The sequence below is a fragment of the Salvia splendens genome, chromosome 1 (assembly GCF_004379255.2).
Source record: "Salvia splendens isolate huo1 chromosome 1, SspV2, whole genome shotgun sequence".
Taxonomy (NCBI): domain Eukaryota; kingdom Viridiplantae; phylum Streptophyta; class Magnoliopsida; order Lamiales; family Lamiaceae; genus Salvia; species Salvia splendens.
Window position 1 is genome coordinate 21,874,061 of NC_056032.1, and position 21,120 is coordinate 21,895,180.

A 21,120-nucleotide genomic window follows, 5' to 3' on the forward strand; every position below is an offset into this window, starting at 1 on the left:
CGCCTTCTCCTCGTGAAGATCTTGAGTACTAAACTACGGATCTTCTGACTGGTTCCCGGACTGTAAACTGATATCAGTGTGGGCTGATCTCACCAGAATACTATGACTTGAATAAAGAAGACGGAAACTGCTCACGGAGTGAGCTGAAAATCGTCCCTCTTCCAGAAAGAGAGGGGGACGAAAATTATGATAATAATAATTAAGTCTATTTTCTGTCTCCTTTATTCTCCTATTTATATTAAGTCACATATTGGGCCCAGTCAGGGATCTACAGAAGAATTTGGATATGGCCTCCCCTAATTAGCTTCTTACTAATTAAATTAAACCCACAATTTTATATAAGCTTATATTGGAATATTACGAGCAGCCACTACAGAAGCAATATTGTACTGCCCATCCAAATCTGAAATTAGTATTCTGGGTTTCTATTTGTTTGTCGTTCATTTCTCGTGCTTAACATAGAAACGTTCATTAATTAATTAATGTCTGCAATGAACTTAATTAATTAACATAATATTAACTCCAAGAGTGACTTAGCAAGAAACACTTATTTATTATTCATAGAGTAATCAAACTCCAACTAGCTAGGTTCCGAATAATAAAACCTTGTTTCGAGCTCCTCTTGTGGACGTTATCACACGAGACTCACCTCGCGCACGATTCAATATAATTGTAATCCTAGCACCGCTAGATATTAATCACCACTACCCAATATACCAGGATTCTTGGGTTGCGAAAAACCCGCATCATTTGGTAAGTCAAAGTAGTGCATAATCAATACCGTATGCTCAATGCTAAAGTACATTGATTAAGAAATTAATTATCAAGACCTCGTCTTTTAGTAGATAGCATAAAGACTCGTCTTACTGTTAGATCCAATTCAATGCTATACCACACCAATGTCATCTTATTTCAGTAAGGCTTAGAAATATGCAGACTGACATTGCAACCTTTCACGATAGGTAGTCTAGGCCTATCTAGGTTGTGAAATTCTTATTTTTCTTTGTTCAGAACTGACCGTGTTACCTTAAAGTGGAGACGCCCACAACTGGTCTACTAAAACAAAGACTTAGACTTTGTTACGTTGCTTATACATTTAAATATGCAATAAATATTCATTAAATTTAAAACATAACAACATTATGACAAAAATAATCTGTTGCATCCATTGGAAAATAAAATATAGAGTTTTACAGTATTCAATCACTCGAAAAGTGATTTCTATTATACAAACTCTAACAATCTCCCACTTATACTCAAAACAGCTTTCGAGTATACAAAATAAATGTGCACTACGTCTAATTCTCCCACTTATACTGAAAGCGAGTTGAGGTCTTGAATGAGTCGAACTCCCATCCCTTCAACATGGCGTTCGAACGATTTCACAGCCAATGCCTTTGTAAAAAGATGTGACAGGTTGTTCTCTGACGCAATCTTGACCACTTGTATGTCTCCTCTCTGCACTATATCTCTAATGATATGATACTTCATCTCCATGAGTTTACCCGCTTTGTGAGCCCGTGGTTCTTTCGAGTTTGCCACAACACCAGAATTGTCACAATAAATGGTGATGCTCTTGGGCAGATTCGTAACCACACCTAAGTCCATAAGGAAGTTCTTGAACCATACAACCACCTTTGCAGCCCCCGAAGCGGCCACATACTCGGCTTCCATGGTAGAGTCCGCGATGTATTTCTGCTTCACACTCTTTCAAATTACGGCTCCACCTCCTAAGGTGAACACATATCCAGAAGTAGATTTTCTTGAGTCCTGATCAGCTTGAAAATCCGAGTCAGTATATCCCAAAAGACAGAGCTCGGCTGCACTGTAAACTAGAGCATAGTTCTTAGTCCGTTTAAGGTACTTGAGTGTGTTCTTTACGACAGTCCAATGTCCTTGGCCCGGACTCAACTGATATCTTGCCACCATGCCAATAGCAAAGTAAATATCAGGCCTTGTACAAAGCATAGCATAATGAGGCTTCCAACTGCCGAAGCATACGGTATCCTTCTCATCTCTTCTATCTCAGATGGCTTTTTGGGGCACATCTCTTGAGATAGATGGATGCCATGTCTAAAAGGTAAGAAATATTTCTTGGCATCTTGCATGCTATAGCGACTAAGTACAGTGTCGATGTAAGGTTCTTGAGATAAGCACAACGTCCTCTTCTCACGATTCTGAAGAATCTTGATGCCGAGGATATGTCCCGCGTCTCCCATATCCTTCATCTCGAACTGGTTCGACAACTAAGTTCGAACTGATGACAACATCTTTTTATTGTTTCCAATTAGAATAATGTCATCTACATATAAAAACAAGAACACAACATTCCCCTTTTCAACCTTCTTGTAAACGCAGCTTTCATTTGGGCACTTTTCGAATCCAAACTTATTAACAGTCTGATCGAAACACTGGTTCCATGATCTAGATGTTTGCTTGAGGCCATATATGGTCTTCTTAAGCTTCCAAACCATGCGTTCCTTGCCCTTCACAGCATATCCTTCGGGTTGTTCCATGTAGATGGTCTCCTCAAGACTTTCGTTCAAGAACGCAGTCTTAACGTCCATCTGCCACACATCCCAATCCATTTAAGTTTCTATAGACAAAAGTATCCGTATCGATTTGAGCATGGCCACCGGGGAGAAGGTCTCGTTGTAATCGACACATTCCCTTTGGGTATACCCCTTGGCCACTAGTCTTGCCTTAAAGACTTTAACTCGTCTATCGGGTCCACGTTTACGCTTGTATATCCACTTACTCCCAATGCCAGTACAGCCTTCGGGTAGGACGGACAAATCGTAGACGTCTTTGTCTATCATAGATTGTAGTTTCGAATCCATTGCTTTCACCCATTCGCAATAATCGACATCCGCCTGCGCCTCTTCAAAGTTCCAGGGATCTAATACATTGTTGTCCGAGGAGTGATCCATAGATTCCCTCAAACCAATGTATCTATCGGGCTCATGAGAGACCCTCCCACTGCGGCGCCACACTACAATACTTGGAGTAGAAGTTGAAATTTCGGGAATTATTTGTACACTAGGTACGAGTTCTTGGTTAATGGAACTTGTGACAGAAGTTAGCTCGTCAAGAGCCACTTCACTGCTGGGTTTATGATTCATTACAAAGTCTTTCTCTAAGAATGTCACGTGAGTACTCACAATGACTTTCTTGTCCCGGAGACTATATAATTCATAAGCTTTCGATCCTCTAGGGTACCCTATAAACACACATACCTCCGTCCTTGATCCCAACTTAGTTGGATCCTTTTCCAATACATGGGCCGGGCAACCCCAAATCTTGAGATGTGCTAGATTGGACTTGCGCCCAGTCCACAACTCATAAGGAGTAGTAGGCACAGATTTTGACGGTAAGTTATCTAAAATATGACTTGCAGAAAGCAAGGCATGTCCCCAAAACAAAATAGGTAGCCGTGCATAACTCATCATCGATCGGACCATGTTTAACAAAGTCCTATTCCTTCTTTCAGCCACGCCGTTCTGCTGGGGCGTGCCCGACGCGGTCAGTTGGGATTCAATTCCCACCACCGATAAGTAGTCCAAAAACTTGGCACTGAGGTACTCGCCTCCGTGATCAGATCGCAGGCTTTAGATACTCTTTCCATGATACTTCTCCACATATGCCTTAAACTCTTTAAATTTGTCAAAAGATTCAGACTTATGGCGCATCAAATAACATATCCAATTTTCGAGAAGTCATCAATAAAGGTGATGAAGTTTCGAAAACCGCCTCTTGCCTCGGTTGACATTGGTCCACACACATCGGTATTAACGAGCTCAAGTACTTCCTTAAAAGGCCTCTTGGTCATCTTGGCCTTCCATGCAGGATTCGCACGTATGAAACGACTCCTTCTCTAGACCTTTGATAAGGTCTTGGTCCTTAAGAGAATGAATCCTTCTTTCATTGGCATGACCAAGTCTAAGGTGCCATAAGTACATTTCATTCATTGAACTTGAAGGTTCTTTTCTTTTCCTTGAAATTTTCGATGTTGTATTGAGTTTTGATTTGCGATTATTAAACTGTGTAGATGTGATTGTGTACAGATTGTTTTCCATGATACCACGACAGATATAAGAACCATCTTTCTTAACAACGCAATTGTCATTAAAAGAAATCGAATATCTATACAAAACCAATTTAGAAACTAAAATTAAATTTCTTCTAAAAGAAGGTATCAACAAAACATTCTTCAAAATAAAAAATCTATCACTACTAAAACGCAAATAAACGTCTCCCACTGCAACGCCCCCCCCCCCCTTTAGTAGCGTCGCCCAGCTGGACCTCGATCTCACCATCATGTAGCCGTCTTGTCACCTGCATTAAGTCAGGATCAAAACAAATATGATCAGTAGCTTTAGTGTCAATAACCCAAGTATGAGTAGATGCCGAACCCAAACATGACTCGACCACCAGAGCTTGGTGCATACATGTAGCCTTGCCCTTTTTAGGCAAGTCTGGCTTCCAATGCCCCTTCTCTCCACACTTGAAACACTTCCCCGAAGGCTTCTTGTTAGCCTTCTTCTTCTTTCCCTTAGCATTCTTAGCCGCAACCGGGTTCGGTGCCCTCTTCTTTCCTATGCTAGACTTAGAGCCAGAGGAATGATCCGCCAAACTCAGCATAACTACCTTAGCTTGAACCATAAGGTCCTCCGCCGACGGAAGTTCAGTCAACAACTTTTCCAAGGTGTAATTCCTTTTGTTCATCTCGAAGTTGAGCTTGAACTGCTGGAAGTTAGGGGGGGAGACTCTAAAGGATAATAATCACTTGGGACTCGGGATCGATCGTCCCTTCCAAAACCTCAATTTGGTTGAGGTGGCTCATCATCTAGAGGACATGGTCCCGCACAGATGTACCTTCCTTCATTGTCTTCGTCATGATACTTCGAAAGGCTTGAGACTTAGCCGCTCGATTCTGAGTACCAAAAAGATTTGTGAGATTTGGCATAATCTCGGTGGCAGTCGCCATGGCAGAATGGTGATGCTTGAGCACTGAAGACATAGAAGCCAACATATAGCACTTATCCATCTCATTCGCCTTATGCCACCGTTTATGCGCATCTCTAACTCCTACCGCGACATTTGCCGCCAGCACTGGAGGCTGTGGAATAGTGAGCACAAACTTCTACTCTTCAGCTATGAGAACGATGTCCAAATTTTGTTTCCATTCTATGTAATTTTTGCCCTCGAGTTTGTTTTCTTTAAGAATTGCAGAAAGGGGATTGAATGACATTTTAATGATTTAGTTTGCACTGCAAAACAAAAGATTTACTATTTGTCATAAACTTATATAAGAAATCTGAGTAGATTAACCATAAAACTTTTCAAAATCTTACAACTCTAAAATTAAAATTTTTACCCTCCATAAGAGGTCAATACGCATTAAAATTTTATCATTTTACTGGTACAACACCGACGAATAGTCTAGAGACCACATAATGGCATGATCGCCTAATGTTGCCTAAGCAAGACCACCAGATTTAGCATTACAGAATCTCATTTCTACAACACACTCCTATAACAATGTTCATGTTCTGCTAATAAAATCAAGCTATCTCATAAATTCTGTGTGAACACCTGAATCTCATAGTTTCTTGGGATTATTGTCCCCACATAATGGTCAACGATAATATTAGAAACCACATTCTAGTTCATACTATTTATGTTTGAGAAGTCCGCCCTCATGAACTTACTATTTCTTAGGATTATTGTCCCCGCATAATAGGTGGCGATAATATTAGAAATTAGCTTCACAAATTGCAGACCAATCGATGGAGACCATATACAAACATTAAGTTCGTAATTATAGCTTAGATATTTTGTTGTGGTTTTTCTTTAATTATCCTTAGCCTAAAGGCATAAAAAGGCTTAATAAAATTCTGTTGGCATTTAATTGACTGAATAATTAAATCTTTTATTATCTTTTAGTATCTTACTTTTGGAAATTAATTATTCTAGAATTTAATTCTTATTCACGTCTACTATAAGATGTTTCTAAAATAAACGAATTATTTAAATCTTAATTAGACATGAAAAAATAAATTCAAATTATTTTCATGTTCAAGATTAGGAAGAGAAATTATATTATTTAATGTATTCCTACATATATATCATTATTAGGATTCTAGATATATAATAATTACGAAACTATTAAATTATTCTTGTCCATATCATCTAGGAATCAAAATAATATTATTTATTTTCATCGATATAGTCAGTAATTTAAATATTCCTAAATTCTAGGGGAAATCTTCCTAAAATATTTTATTTCCATTAAATAATAATACTTTAATGATATCTTTTAATTAAAGAATTAAATAATCATTAAAATAATCCATCATCGATATCTCATCGTACCAGGTTTGTACGAACGATGAACGACGAAAATCTGACGAGTTCTTCGTCGGAACTCGACACACCCGGCCGCACGCGCGTCTCGGCCAGCGGCGTGCGCACAGGGCCCCGCTGCTCTTGGCCACACATCGCGCCTGCCTAGTTCGACGTCTCAGCACGTCTGGCATCAGCTGCTCTCGGCCAGGAGGACGTACGATGGCGCGACTCCTCTCGACCAGCGACGCGCCTGACGTGTCGCCTCCCAGCCACTCCCATTACACCGGCCAGCACCCGCGCCTGGGCACAGTGCTCTCGGCCGCCGCTGGAAGCTGCTACCGGGACTTCCGCCTGGGTTCGGGACATGCTGGTTCAGCGTCTCGGCGGCTCTATGTCGAGCCACCACGCCTAGCCTGCTCTCTCCGTCGATCTTGTTCGCGGGTTCCTTCTGGGGCGTGCGGTCTCGGCCGGCGGCACGCACGAGCCCACGCTCGTCAGCGCGTCTCCCTGTGATCACGAGCCCTCGGCTCCCACTCAATTCGACAACCCTTCCTTGATCACGCGTGGCGCGATCTGTCTCGGCGCGAGCGCCGACGGATCGCACGACTCGTACAATAAAAAAATTCAAGTTATTTGATTCGATAGTTCTTGAGTTCATCATGCATAAAATATAAACAAAAACACCAAGAACATGCTTCGCAACCAAATAACACATGCATACATGAATTTCGTGAAATTTAAATCCAAATAATCAGAGCCAAAGACTGGCTCTGATACCAATTGAAGGGGTTGGCTGCGGAAGCGTGCAACAGATTGATCACACAATATCTTGATCTATTTAGTAGATTATTTATACAAAATCTATTCGCGTAATTCTCACATGTATCATGCTCATAACTTAAATTTAATCATGCTTTAGCGTAATTGAAAACTAAAACATGCTTACTGCGGAATTAGCCAATTTACCTCGTTGATTCTTCAAAGAATCGAAGTTGGTTAGCGCCTTCTCCTCGTGAAGATCTTGAGTACTAAACCACAGATCTTCTGACTGGTTCCCGGACTGTAAACTGATATCAGTGTGGGCTGATCTCACCAGAATACTAGGACTTGAATAAAGAAGACGGAAACTGCTCACAGAGGGAGCTGAAAATCGTCCCTCTTCCAGAAAGAGGGGGGGACGAAAATTATGATAATAATAATTAAGTCTATTTTTTGTCTTCTTTATTCTCCTATTTATATTAAGTCACATATTGGGCCAGTCAGGGATCTATGGAAGAATTTAGATATGGCCTCCCCCAATTAGCTTCTTACTAATTAAATTGAACCCACAATTTAATATAAGCTTATATTGGAATATTACGAGCAACCACTACAGAAGTAATATTGCACTGCCCATCCAAATCCGAAATTACTAGTATTCCGGGTTTCCATTTGTTTGTTGTTCTTTTCTCGTGCTTAAGATAGAAATGTCCATTAATTAATTAATGTATGCTATGAACTTAATTAATTAACATATTATTAACTCCAAGAGTGGACTTAGCAATAAACGTTTATTTATTATTCATAGAGTAATCAAACTCCAACTAGCTAGTTACCGAATAATAAAACTTTGTTTCGAGCTCCTCTTGTGGATGTTATCACACGAGACTCACCTCGCGCACGATTCAATATAATAGCAATCCTAGCACCGCTAGATATTAATCACCACTACCCAATATATCAGGATTCTTGGGTTGCGAAAAACCCGCACCATTTGGTAAGTCAAAGCAGTGCATCATCAAGACCTCGTCTTTCAGTAGATAGCATAAAGACTCGTCTTGCTGTTAGATTCAATTCAGTGTTATACCACACCAATGTCATCTTATTTTAGTAGGGCTTAGAAATATGCAGACTGACATTGCAACATTTCACGATAGGTAGTCTATGTAGGAAAACGTGTGGAAATTGGAAAAGGCAAGGCCTTTGGCCCTTCACTTTGAGTAACCCCCACATTCTTTTATGTAGTGTCTTAATGCATGGATCTTTCATGTCTCCATCTCTAGCCTATATAAGGCATAGAGTTGTAGAGAGGAAGGACACACAAACAAAACATTCTATCTTCTCTCTAGCTCTCAAGCATTCTAGTTTGCTTTTTAGGAGCATTGTCTAGCTCGGTTCTCGGAACTCCATCAAGTTCGCCAGTGCCTAGCGGGTTTGAGGTGCTTCTACACGCTAGGAGGAAGTCGTTTTATCTTTGGGGGCAATACGCCATTCCGTGAGCACTAGCCGGGGCGTAATTTGTCTTGCGGAAAGAGGCTTCCTCAACTCGACTTATAAATTTGGTTTGCTTTATTTTCGTTGTAATTTTCATTCCTCTATTTGTTGCAAGTTTCCTTTCGATTGTAATAGTTTGAGTACCGCCTGTACACGGCTTGGGAATTTCTTCCCTTTATTTCTAACAATCGCAAGATAAATTAGTGTACTCTTCTAAGACAGGATTATACCAATTGAAGTTGGAGGAAACATGAGCACCAAAGCTGGAATGAAGAAACGAACAGTACCAATGTTCATGAGCTACGAAATGGTTAATTCCTTGAGATCTATTCTCTTGAGAATTGTGTTTATCATTTGTCAGTTGACAAGCAAGACCAATTTTGACTTGGTAGTAATAATTGGGATGCTTGTGGTGTTGAATATACCAATGCACATATGGTTCAATATAATTGTGTACTTATTGATGGAGACAATATTGTGCAAATTATTTGAACGTGTTGTTATAAACAACAAAGATCACGAGGTGGTCGCAATGGTCTCCGACGTGGACCATGGTAATAATCCAAATGAATGGTTTGGTGATACGGGTGCCACATGTCATGTGTGCTCCGAGAGAAGCGTTTTTTCTACCTACAAATCTGTTGGAGGTAGAAAAGTACGTATGGGAAACCAAGCCTCTTCTAAGGTGGTTGGTGTGGGTAATGTGTTCCTAAAATTAGGATCTGGAAAAGTTCTTACCCTTAAGGATGTACTGCATGTCCCAGACATCCGAAATAATTTGGTGTCAGGCTCACTTCTAGTAAATCATGGATTTTCACTAGAATTTGAGTGTGAAAAGGTTTTATTGACCAGGTATGGAAAGTTCATAGGTGAAGGCCACCTAGTAAATGGACTTTTTGAGCTGAATGTTACGGTCATTCACCGTGGAAAAGGAATAAGCAATAAGGAAGATGACACGTCCTCTTATTTGCTTGAGAGCTCTGATTTATGGCATAATAGATTGGGACAAGTAAATCTAAATGCTATAAAAAGATTAGTAAATCTTAATTTACTAAAAGTAGATAAGTTTAACTCACAAGAAAGATGTGAAGTGTGTGTTGAAGCCAAAATGGCTAAACTGCCGTTCCATTCGGTAGAGCGAAGCACAAAACCTCTTGAATTGATCCATACAGATGTATGTGATTTGAAATTTGTACAAACAAGAGGTGGTAAAAAGTACTTCATCATATTTATAGATGATTGCACAAGGTATTGTTACCTTTACTTATTAAGAAGTAAAGATGAGGCAATTGAAGCGTTTAAAGACTTCAAAAATGAAGCTGAAAATCAACTTAATTGTCGAATTAAGTGTGTTCGAAGTGATAGAGGTGGTGAGTATGTAGCTCCGTTTGCAGAATTATGTCATGCAAGTGGTATAATTCACCAAACCACAGCTCCATATTCTCCTCAATCAAATGGTGTTGCTGAACGCAAAAATCGAACACTAAAAGAGATGATGAATGCTTTGTTGATTAATTCAGGATTACCCCAGAACATGTGTGGGGAGGCTGTGTTAACAGCGAATCATATCCTGAACAAAATTCCACTAAAAAATAGGGATGTGACTCCTTATGAGTTGTGGAAAGGGAAGAAACCGTCGTATTCATACCTCAAAGTGTGGGGGTGTTTAGCGAAGGTAGAAGTGCCACCTCCGAAACAAGTTGCAATAGGCCCTAAAACAGTCGATTGCATCTTTATTGGCCATGCACTTAATAGTAGTGCCTATCGTTTCCTAGTCCATAGGTCAGCTGTGCCTGGCGTGGCTGAAGGAACAACGATTGAGTCAAGGAATGCTATATTCTTTGAGAATGTTTACCCTTGTAAGAGGCAAGAGGATCGTTCTAGTGAAAGAATGATGGATGAATCCACTAGTTCTAATCCTCCAAAAAGGACGAGGTCAAGTCCTGAGGATGTTGAACCAAGACGTGGTAAAAGAGTTAAAGTTGCTAAGACATTTGGTCCCGACTTCATAACTTTTATGTTGGATGACGAACCAAAGTCAGTGGCGGAACCTTTGTCTGGCCCAGACGCAGCGTGGTGGCAAGAAGCTATCAACAGTGAGATTGAATCCATCATGAGAAATAACACTTGGGTGTTAGTAGACTTGCCTGAAGGCTGTAAGACTTTAGGGTGCAAGTGGATTCTGAAAAGGAAATATAAGCCCGATGGTACTATAGATAAGTACAAAGCTCGCCTAGTTGTCCAAGGCTTTAAGCAGAAAGAAGGACATGACTTTTTTGATACCTATTCACCTGTTACGAGAATCAATTCCATTCGGGTGCTTCTTGCGATTGCTGTTTTGCACAATCTTGAGATTCACCAAATGGATGTGAAAACTGCGTTTCTGAATGGTGATCTGGAAGAAGAAATATATATGGAACAACCCGAAGGGTTTGTTGTGCCTGGGCAAGAGCGTAAAGTATGCAAACTGGTAAAGTCATTATATGGGTTGAAGCAAGCACCATTACAATGGCATTTAAAATTTGACAACGTGATGTTGGCAAATGGATTCACTATCAATGAGTGCGATAAGTGTGTTTACATTAAGAACACAGATAACGGTTTTGTTATTGTGTGTCTTTATGTAGATGATATGTTGATTACGGGCAGCAATAGTGCCATTATCAATGAAACCAAAAACATGTTGAAGAGAAATTTCGACATGAAAGATATGGGTTTAGCTAATGTGATTCTCGAAATCAAAATTAAAAGGAATCATGAGGGAATTGCTCTGACACAATCTCATTATATTGAGAAAGTGCTAAAGAAATTTCACTCGTTCGATTGTGAGCCAGCTAAGACTCCATTGGAACCCAACGTGCATTTGAGTAAGCACATGGGTGAGCCTGTAGCTCAAGAAGAATATGCAAGGATCATAGGGAGTTTGATGTTTATCACAAACTGCACCCGACCAGATCTTGCGTGTACGGTGAATAAGCTGAGCCGATTTACGAGCAACCCAAGCAAGGAACATTGGAAAGCTCTGCGTATGGTTTTGAGATACTTGAAGTATACTCTTAAATTTGAGCTGCAGTACACAAGATATCCCCAAGTACTTGAAGGGTACTGCGATGCAAATTGGATCTCTGATTCAAAAGACTCATTTTCGACAAGTGGGTATGTGTTCACTGTGGGGGGTGGTGCTGTCTCTTGGAAATCAACAAAACAGACGTGTATTGCTCGTTCCACCATGGAATCTGAGTTTATCGCATTGGATAAAGCAAGGGAAGAAGCCGAGTGGCTCAGAAATTTCCTAGAATGTATTCCATGTTGGAAGAAGCCAGTGCCGACAGTAGTGATATACTGTGATAGCCAAGCAGCTATAGGGAGAGCACATAGTGGCTTATACAATGGTAAGTCTCGACATATTCGTCGGCGACATAATACCGTCAGACAATTGATCACAAGTGGTGTTATCACAGTTGACTATGTAAGGTCAGTGGATAACTTAGCGGATCCGTTAACAAAAGGTTTAAACCGTGATCAAATGCATAAATTGCTAAAAGGAATGGGACTGAAAACCACATCTTGAAAGATGATTATAGTGGTAACCCAACCATACGATTGGAGATCCCATGGGCTTGGTTCAATGGGAAAACCAAGCTATATGAATCTAGTTGTAACACTCGGAAGATTTTTAATCTTCGCCCATTCTTTAAAGCATTGAGTGTTGTAACCTGCTTGTGGTAAGAGGCTAAGTTTTGACTTTTAATGATTCTTAGAAACCTCGAGGAGGTGGGTATTGCAGGATACCTGGAAAAGAATCACCTATGTAAGTGAAGAAGTGTGGGCCGCTTCAACATGTGAATCACTTATGAGTCCAAAGTGGTGTTCCATGGCCAGTAAAGGACACAAACGTGAGAACTGATGAGTTTGTAAATAATATTGTGTCAATATTATTGTCTCGGTATACACCAAGGAGGAATGGTTCACGGCATCACGTCCACCAGGCCGCCGGTATGCCCGATAGTGTTGACTATGGAAAGTTCAAAGCCCCAAGCTACTATTCCAAATGCAATATTGTTTCTCGAGAATTGAGCAAAGAGTCTGCATACATGCATACATGTCTAGTGTTGGTTTGAGCTTGCAGCGCTCTAACCAATGTGGGGGATTGTAGGAAAACGTGTGGAAATTGGAAAAGGTAAGGCCTTTGGCCCTTCACTTTGAGTAACCCCCACAATCTTTTATGTAGTGTCTTAATGCATGGATCTTTCATGTCTCCATCTCTAGCCTATATAAGGCATAGAATTGTAGAGAGGAAGGACACAAACAAAACATTCTATCTTCTCTCTAGCTCTCAAGCATTCTAGTTTGCTTTTTAGGAGCATTGTCTAGCTCGGTTCTCGGAACTCCATCAAGTTCGCCGGTGCCTAGCGGGTTTGAGGTGCTTCTACACGCTAGGAGGAAGTCGTTTTATCTTTGGGGGCAATATGCCATTCCGTGAGCACTAGCCGGGGCGTAATTTGTCTTGCGGAAAGAGGGCTTTCCTCGACTCGACTTATAAATTTGGTTTGCTTTATTTTCGTTGTAATTTTCATTCCTCTATTTGTTGCAAGTTTCCTTTAGATTGTAATAGTTAGAGTACCGCCTGTACACGGCTTGGGAATTTCTTCCCATTATTTCTAACAGTCTAGGCCTATCTAGGTTGTGAAATTCCTATTTTTCTTAGTTTAGAACTGACCGTGTTACCTTAAAGTGGACGACGCCCACAACAGGTCTACTAAAACAAAGACTTGGACTTTGTTACATTGCTTATATATTTAAATATGCAATAAACATTCATCAAATGTAAAACATAACAACATTATGACAAAAATAATCTATTGCATCCATTGGAAAATAAAATATAGAGTTTTACAGTATTCAAACACTCGAAAGGTGATTTCTAGTATATAAACTCTAACAATCTCCCACTTATACTCAAAACAGCTTTCGAGTATACAAAATAAATGTGCACTATGTTTAAATCTCCTACTTATACTGAAAGCGAGTTGAGGTCTTGAATGAGTCGAACTCCCATCCCTTCAACATGGCGTTCAAACGGTTTCACCGCCAATGTCTTTGTAAAAGGATCTGCTAGGTTGTTCTATGACGCAATCTTGACCACCTCTATCTCTCATCTCTGCACTGTATCTCTAATGATATGATACTTCTTCTTTATGTGTTTGCTCACTTTGTGTGCCCGTGGTTCTTTCAAGTTTGCTACAACACCAGAATTGTCACAATAAATGGTGATGCTCTTGGGCAGATTCATAACCACACCTAAGTCCATAAGGAAGTTCTTGAACCATACAACCTCCATTGCAGCCTCCGAAGCGGCCACATACTCGGCTTCCATGGTAGAGTTCGCGATGCATTTCTGCTTCACACTCTTCCAAATTACGACTCCACCTCCTAAGGTGAACACATATCCAGATGTAGATTTTCTTGAGTCCTGATCAGCTTGAAAATCTGAGTTAGTATATCCCAAAGGACAGAGCTCGACTGCATTGTAAACTAAAGCATAGTCCTTAGTCTGTTTTAGGTATTTGAGTATGTTCTTTACGGCAATCCAATGTCTTTGGCCCGTATTCGATTGATATCTTGCCACCATGCCAACAGCAAAACAAATATCAGGCCTTGTACAAATCATAACATACATGAGATTTCCAACTGCCGAAGCATACGGTATCCTTCTCATCTCTTCTATCTCAAATGGCGTTTTGGGGCACATCTCTTGAGATAGATGGATTCCATGTCTAAAAGGTAAGAAACCATTCTTGGCATCTTGCATGCTAAAGCGACTAAGTACAATGTCGATGTAGGGTTCTTGAGATAAGCACAACGTCACATGCCTATTTTGGTGAAAGTTGGGACTGCCTCTCGTGGCTGCTATCCCAACCTCGGTTGATGAGGAAAGAGAATCTGATGTTGCCTCTAAAAGGCCTTAGGGATGAGCTCACTTCTTGCTCATTCTTGTCTTTTTCCTTTCTTGGAAGATTGATGATGTATTGCATAGCTGGCCATACTTATTATTTTGGAGAAGTCTCCAACCTTGAGATTTTTGTGTGAAGATTCTCTAATGCCTTTTTTGTGTTACATCTTGCAGGTACAAGCTGCTTTCTTGGAGCTTTGTGGGGCATGAAAATCGAGGAAGAAGACAAGAGGGAAGAGTAGAAGGGACTTGTCCCAAGCCTAATCTATCTTGCTACTATTTTTAGCTATTAACCAAGTCTTGGAGCTTGAAATCTTTAGAGTAGCAAGCTGAAGCTTCCAAATTCTTGTAAAGAAAGGGGGTCCCACAACTTGTAAGCATTGTATGCATTTGTGTCTCAAATCTTGAATTTCTATTTATATTCAAGGTGTAACCACATTTCTCTGATAATCTTGAATTTCTATTTATATTCAAGGTGTAACCACATTTCTCTGATAAAAGTATCTCCTCTACTTTTATCCTTGACATAATAATTTCCTTGCACTTTATATTTCCAACATGAAAGTACTTAGCTTATTCCAAAGTTCGTGGACAAAAAAAGATGTTCCCTCTTAAAAAAATATATGTGTATTTGAAATGATATGAGAACAATGTTATTTAGTGGGATCCATATTATTATTTGTATTTAATGAATTGTAATAATGGACTATAATAGTATAAATTGTAAATAAATTAATATAATAATTTTATATAAATTAAAATATTCATATTTTTATAAAATAGATGAAAATAAAAAGCATACATATTTTTTAGGGATAACTGCCTTAAAAGTCACCAACTTTGCCCGAATTCCGGTTTTTCCCACGACCTTTAAAATTGGCGTATAAAGTCACCAACTTTGCATTTAGTCGCCGATTTCCCATGATGGTTTTTCCGGCGAAAGAGCGAGCTTGTCGTATTTTATTGATGTGGCGTCTCGTGGCGGTGACATGGGCAACAATTACTGACTGTGCAACATAAAAAAAAACTCAAAAAACAAAATTAAAAAAACTCTCAAAAACATCCTCTACCTCCAAAAAACTCCACCAAATCACCAAGGGCTCCACCACCACCTCCACCCTCTTCAAAGCCTCCGGCGAGGCCGCCGGCACCTCCGGCTACGTCAACATCACCTCCGGCATCTCTGGCTACCCCCGTTGACTCTAATTTTGACCCTCCCATGGCCACATTCCTCAAATCCATCCATGAATCGCCCTAAACATCTCCGTCATCCAGACCAGCAATGTCCTCGCCTACCCGGAGGCCGAGGCCCCCGTCTCCGCCCCCGCCGATCTCAACCTCCTCTCTCTCCCCGCCAAGCAAGGCCTCACCGTGTTCTGCCCCTCCGACGCCGTGATCAAGTCGTTCTCGGCGACGTACAAAAACCGAACTGCCGCCGGGAGAAACTCGCTGCTGCTCACCGTGTTCTGCCCCACCGATTTTCTTCCCTTTTGAATTTATAATCAAATAAATAATGAAATGCACTTATGATGCCATAACAATGTTGGAAATTTAGATAAAATATGTGGTTAACGAAGTAGAGCAAATAGTCGAAACCAAGAGGAAGCTGCAAACCAAAACACAAAAACACCATAACAGGAAATAATAATGACCCTAATGCGGTCATGGTTAAAAATCACTATTGAAAACGACGTCCTCTGCGGAAATCGATGCAAGTTAAAAAATAAATGAAATCGACGTGCCAGAGTACAATTCGTTGGGGATGCTGCGGGTGAGCAATGCGGACGCTGGCGACGGAGGGGGAGAAGAGGTTCGATTTCACGGTGGCGAACGACGGCGACGAGGTGAGGATGACGGCGTCGCTGAGCTGGAAGGCGGAGGAGGTGAAAGCCCTAGCGGTGTGTGGAGGACGATGGCAGCAGCTTCGTAAAACGACGTCGTTTTACGATTTTCCAATGCCATCCACATCAATATTCAGGCATGCCACATAGGACACTCAGTTGCCGGAAAACACAGGGTCGGGTCAATATGGGAGATACCAGCGACCCGACAAAGTTAGCGACTTTATAAGCCAATTTTAAAGGTCGTGGAAAAAACTAGAATTCAGGTAAAATTGGTAACTTTTAAGGCAGTTATCCCTAATTTTTTACGTGAACAAGTATTTTATCTACGACAAAAGGAAAATGACCCACACGCTCCCTCTCTCATTGTCCGCGGCTTTAATTTGAATTGAAGTTTCTCTCTCTATTTCTTCATCATTTTCTATGGTTACAAATTCATTTGTTGCTGCACTATCAAGCCCGTGCTAGACCAAGACAATAAACAAACATCTTCTACCACTCATCTCTCTCGATATGTTCTTTTGTTGACTTTGCGGTTTATAAATTAATCCGATTTAATTACAACCTTGCTAGGGTTTTTCTCTTCCTTTTCTTCAAGCGCTTTTTGATTCGCCATTGTTTTTTTCCAGGTAAGTTTTTGTGTTCACATCTTAGTCTCTAGCCTTTTATTCTGGGTCTTTTACTCTCCTATTTTCCATTCCTTTTTCTATATTCGCCCCTTTCTGGCAAAGGGTGAAAACTTCTCAACATTCAATTTATGTTTGCTTTCTAGTCTTCGTGATTTAGTCTCTCGCCTTTAAACGAGAAAGTTTCCAAGATTGTGTGTTTGTTGAATTTACAAAATTGAGGCCGATTTCAAGTTTGGACTCTAGATTTGTTCGATTTTTTCTATAAATTGGATGTATTCTCTTACTATTAACGGGTACTTGTTATGAATTTATTGCTACACTCGGTGGGACAGATGAATTTCAATTTTAAACATTGGAAAAGATAGAAGATTAGGTATAGCATTTAGCATGGATTGTACCAAACCTTGTGATTTCAGAGAAGATTTGATTTGGGTGACACTTTTCTGCTTTAAAGTGAAAATAGTCATTTATAGCATAATAATACTACTCCCTCCGTCCCAGCTAAGATGACACATTTCTTAGTCGGCACGGGATTTTTGGAGTTGTTTGTTAATATTGTTAATTGTAGAGGGAAAGAGTGGGTGTAAGTATTAAATGGAGAGAGAAAGAGAGTTGAATATTTAATTGGAGCGAAAAAAGTGGTTGAGTGTATTAATTGGTTAGAGAAGTTACCAAACACAGAAATGTGTCATCTTGGTTGTGACAAACTAAAAAGGAAAGTTGTGTCACCTTAGTTGGGACAGAGAGAGTAGTTGTTTGTGAATCAATGAATACAGTATTCAAAAGCAAGCAATAGTTGTAAGAGGATGGCATTTTAAGTTTCAATTTGTATTAAAGCAACTTGAAAAGGTCTACTATATTTCTGAACTTGTTAATGGTGCTCCAATCTATACATTGAGCTGTGTCATAAAGTTTTATAACAGAGCTTCCAGGCTGGTGCCTGGTGTACATTGTTTTTATGAGCTTTATTCTATCTAGTTCATTTGCGTTGTCAATCTTAAAAGTTAAATTTTTTTTGCGTCTTTTCTGAATTAGCGATTGCCAACCTTTTAGAGATTATAATGTGGCAGTCACTGGATTTCGTTGCTTCACTTTTATGGTTATATCATAAAACTAATGTTACTTATCATTGTATTTGCTAGATATTGAATGTGTATGTTTTATTTTATTTTATTCTGTTGTATCTATGACCAACTTAAGAAGCTATTATGATGGCAGTAGCTGTATTTTAATCAATCTCATTTGTCCTTAGTTTTGTAGTTTTTCTTCAAAATATGCAATTTATGATAATGTTGTGTTTGTGCTTGGTTTGTTGCTGTGAGGACATTAGGTTGAAATGCATTCTGTTTTCTTGTTTAGTTGATATTGGTATCTTATATATATTATGGCAGAGTACAAATGATTTATATGTTTTGGTTTAGTTAACTTGAAAAGTGTCATGTGCAGGGCTCACCATACATGCTTCCGATGTCAAGTGGAAATTCCTACTATGATGACTTGCGAATGAAACCTGAGGTCATTGATCCATCAGAAAATGAAGACACATTGGACATTGGTGAACATGTCAATGATACCTCAGAAACTGCCTCAAAACCTAATGTGGCTGTCTCGACAAATGTCCGTGAGCTTCTGGAATGCCCAGTTTGCTTGAATGCTATGTACCCTCCAATTAGTCAGGTACAAATATTTTGTTTCAAAACTACAAGGTTGGGCAGTCTTCAACTAGTTATGCTTATATCGTATGGAATAATCATTTCATGTCGTTTGTATTTGTCTCTTGAGTACATTGGTCAGTAATTTTTAATTCATAAGCATTAAGCACACACCACATACTTTTATTTCAAGGATGAAGATTGTTTCGAGAGAAAAAATAGAGTATATAAAATGGCCTGCAAATAACAAGGCTCTGTCATTTCTGACTGTTTTATCTCTCCAGATCTTGGAAGCTTGACTGTAAAGTTTACATCCAATTAATCCGGGCAGATACTAGTATCTGTTGTTTCATAAAATATGAATTGAGATATAATTAGTGGCTGTAACAAAACATTTTATGGGAATACATGAGTTTGTGGAATTGGAGAACTAACTTTCTAAAAATAATTCTTTTCTACGCAGGGAACTTGCTGAAAGTATTGTTTTACATAATCAAAATATTAGTCCCATATTTTAATTTTAAATGAGGTTTTGTATGTGGTTTGATCCTACTGTTTTGGTCTACTAAAACAAATTTTCGACCACATCCTTTTACTTTTATTTGTTACTTTGCCCCTTTCTGTTTTTTTTAGTTCTTGCTCTAATAAAATCCGATTCATTTCCTTTTTCACTGCAGTGTTCCAATGGTCACACATTGTGTTCTGGTTGCAAACCCAAGGTGCACAACCGATGTCCAACTTGCAGGCATGAGCTTGGTAATATCCGTTGTCTGGCATTAGAGAAGGTTGCTGCATCCCTTGAGCTTCCATGTAAATATCAAAATTTTGGGTGCATAGGCATCTATCCTTACTACAGCAAGCTTAAACACGAATCTCAATGTGCTTATAGACCTTACAATTGTCCTTATGCCGGGTCAGAGTGCTTGGTCATTGGTGATATTCCATTTCTTGTGAGCCATTTGAAAGATGATCACAAAGTAGACATGCATAGCGGTAGTACTTTTAACCATCGCTATGTCAAATCAAATCCGCATGAAGTTGAGAATGCAACATGGATGCTTACGGTAGAGTCTATTTTCTCTTTCTACACCTTCGATTTCTCAACTTGTACTTCCTTTCTTTGGTAAAAAATTTCTACCGCAATTCAGTTGTTGCTTTTATTGATCTTTCAGGTTTTCAGTTGCTTTGGGCAGTATTTCTGTCTGCATTTCGAAGCATTTCAGCTTGGAATGGCACCAGTTTATATAGCATTTTTGCGGTTCATGGGCGATGACAATGAGGCAAAAAACTATAGCTATAGCCTAGAGGTTGGAGGTAACGGAAGGAAGATGATATGGCAAGGAGTGCCCAGGAGCATCCGGGACAGCCACCGGAAGGTTCGTGACAGTTTTGATGGGCTCATCATACAACGTAACATGGCACTCTTTTTCTCTGGTGGAGACAGGAAAGAACTTAAGCTGCGGGTTACTGGTAGGATCTGGAAGGAGCAGTAACGCGATCCTTACCCTGCCCTTGTCGTAGTCTTAGAATTAAGTAGCTTCGTGTAGTACGATGGAATCTTCAGGTCATGTGTTTTGGATGGGAAACTCTTCGTCAATCAAATTACATGGTGAAGAATCCTCGTTAGTTATCGACCATCATGTGTTAGGATCTTGAATAGTGATGGTATGAATCTGCTGCTTGCTGATGTTCATGTTGTATCTTTGTGCTTGGTAAAAACATTGCTGCAGGGAAACATGGCTTTCAAGTATTTTAGTTTTGTGCAAATACCTAGAGTTAATGCATGAAATAAATAAATATTTAAACTACTAATGAACTTTGGACTGATTTCCATTTTGCACATAAAAGCAGTTTTCCCATAAAATAATACTCTCTTCGTCCTAAGGTAGTTGGGGTATTTCTTTTGGGTACGAGATTTAAGAAATTGATGTGTTAAAGATAAAGTAGAGTAAAGTAAAAGATGACTAAAGTAAGAGAGATAGAAATAGAATATAGTAAGGGAGAGAATAAAATTTTTACTAAAAGAGGAAATGACTCAACTACCTTAGGATAATCCTAAAAGGAATACGACTCAACTATCTTGGGACGGAGGGAGTATCCACTTTGCTAGTTTGTCATTGAATACAGTGGTGATCATCTGCAAAAATGTAAATGAAAAGTCCCATAGTTTAAGTAATAATTGCATGTTTGGTATGGTAGATAATGGAATTCTATGAACAAAAATGATTCTATGAATAAAAATGATTGCTTTTAATTCCTTTGTTCACTTGTTTGAAAGATTTATAGGGAACATACACGACTCGTAATCTTAATTGTCGAAACAAACTAATTGGTACACTGGATACCTCTCTTTAATTGTTTGAAATTGACTACAAGTCATTTTTTATGATTCTAAACATATGGAGATTTTACGATTTTCGTTCTAACATTTATCTTTTGAATTA

At 39.5% G+C, this 21,120-nt stretch overlaps 1 protein-coding gene across 1 annotated transcript; it reads left to right on the top strand.

Annotated features, from left to right (window-relative positions):
- The first annotated feature begins 16,754 nt into the window (after positions 1-16,754).
- On the top strand, positions 16,755-20,426 carry LOC121745355 (E3 ubiquitin-protein ligase DIS1-like). The gene is made up of 4 exons (XM_042139227.1): positions 16,755-17,024; positions 18,471-18,701; positions 19,354-19,740; positions 19,849-20,426. The coding sequence occupies exons 2-4, from the start codon at positions 18,483-18,485 to the stop codon at positions 20,167-20,169; spliced, it is 927 nt and encodes a 308-aa protein (XP_041995161.1). The 5' UTR covers positions 16,755-17,024; positions 18,471-18,482; the 3' UTR covers positions 20,170-20,426.
- Positions 20,427-21,120: the final 694 nt, after the last annotated feature.

Coding starts and splice junctions, on each gene's coding strand:
- LOC121745355 (XM_042139227.1), top strand. CDS start 18,483: ATGCTTCCGATGTCAAGTGGAAATTCCTACTATGATGACTTGCGAATG. Junction 18,702..19,353: donor TGTACCCTCCAATTAGTCAG/GTACAAATATTT, acceptor TTTTCACTGCAG/TGTTCCAATGGTCACACATT. Junction 19,741..19,848: donor ATGCAACATGGATGCTTACG/GTAGAGTCTATT, acceptor TTGATCTTTCAG/GTTTTCAGTTGCTTTGGGCA.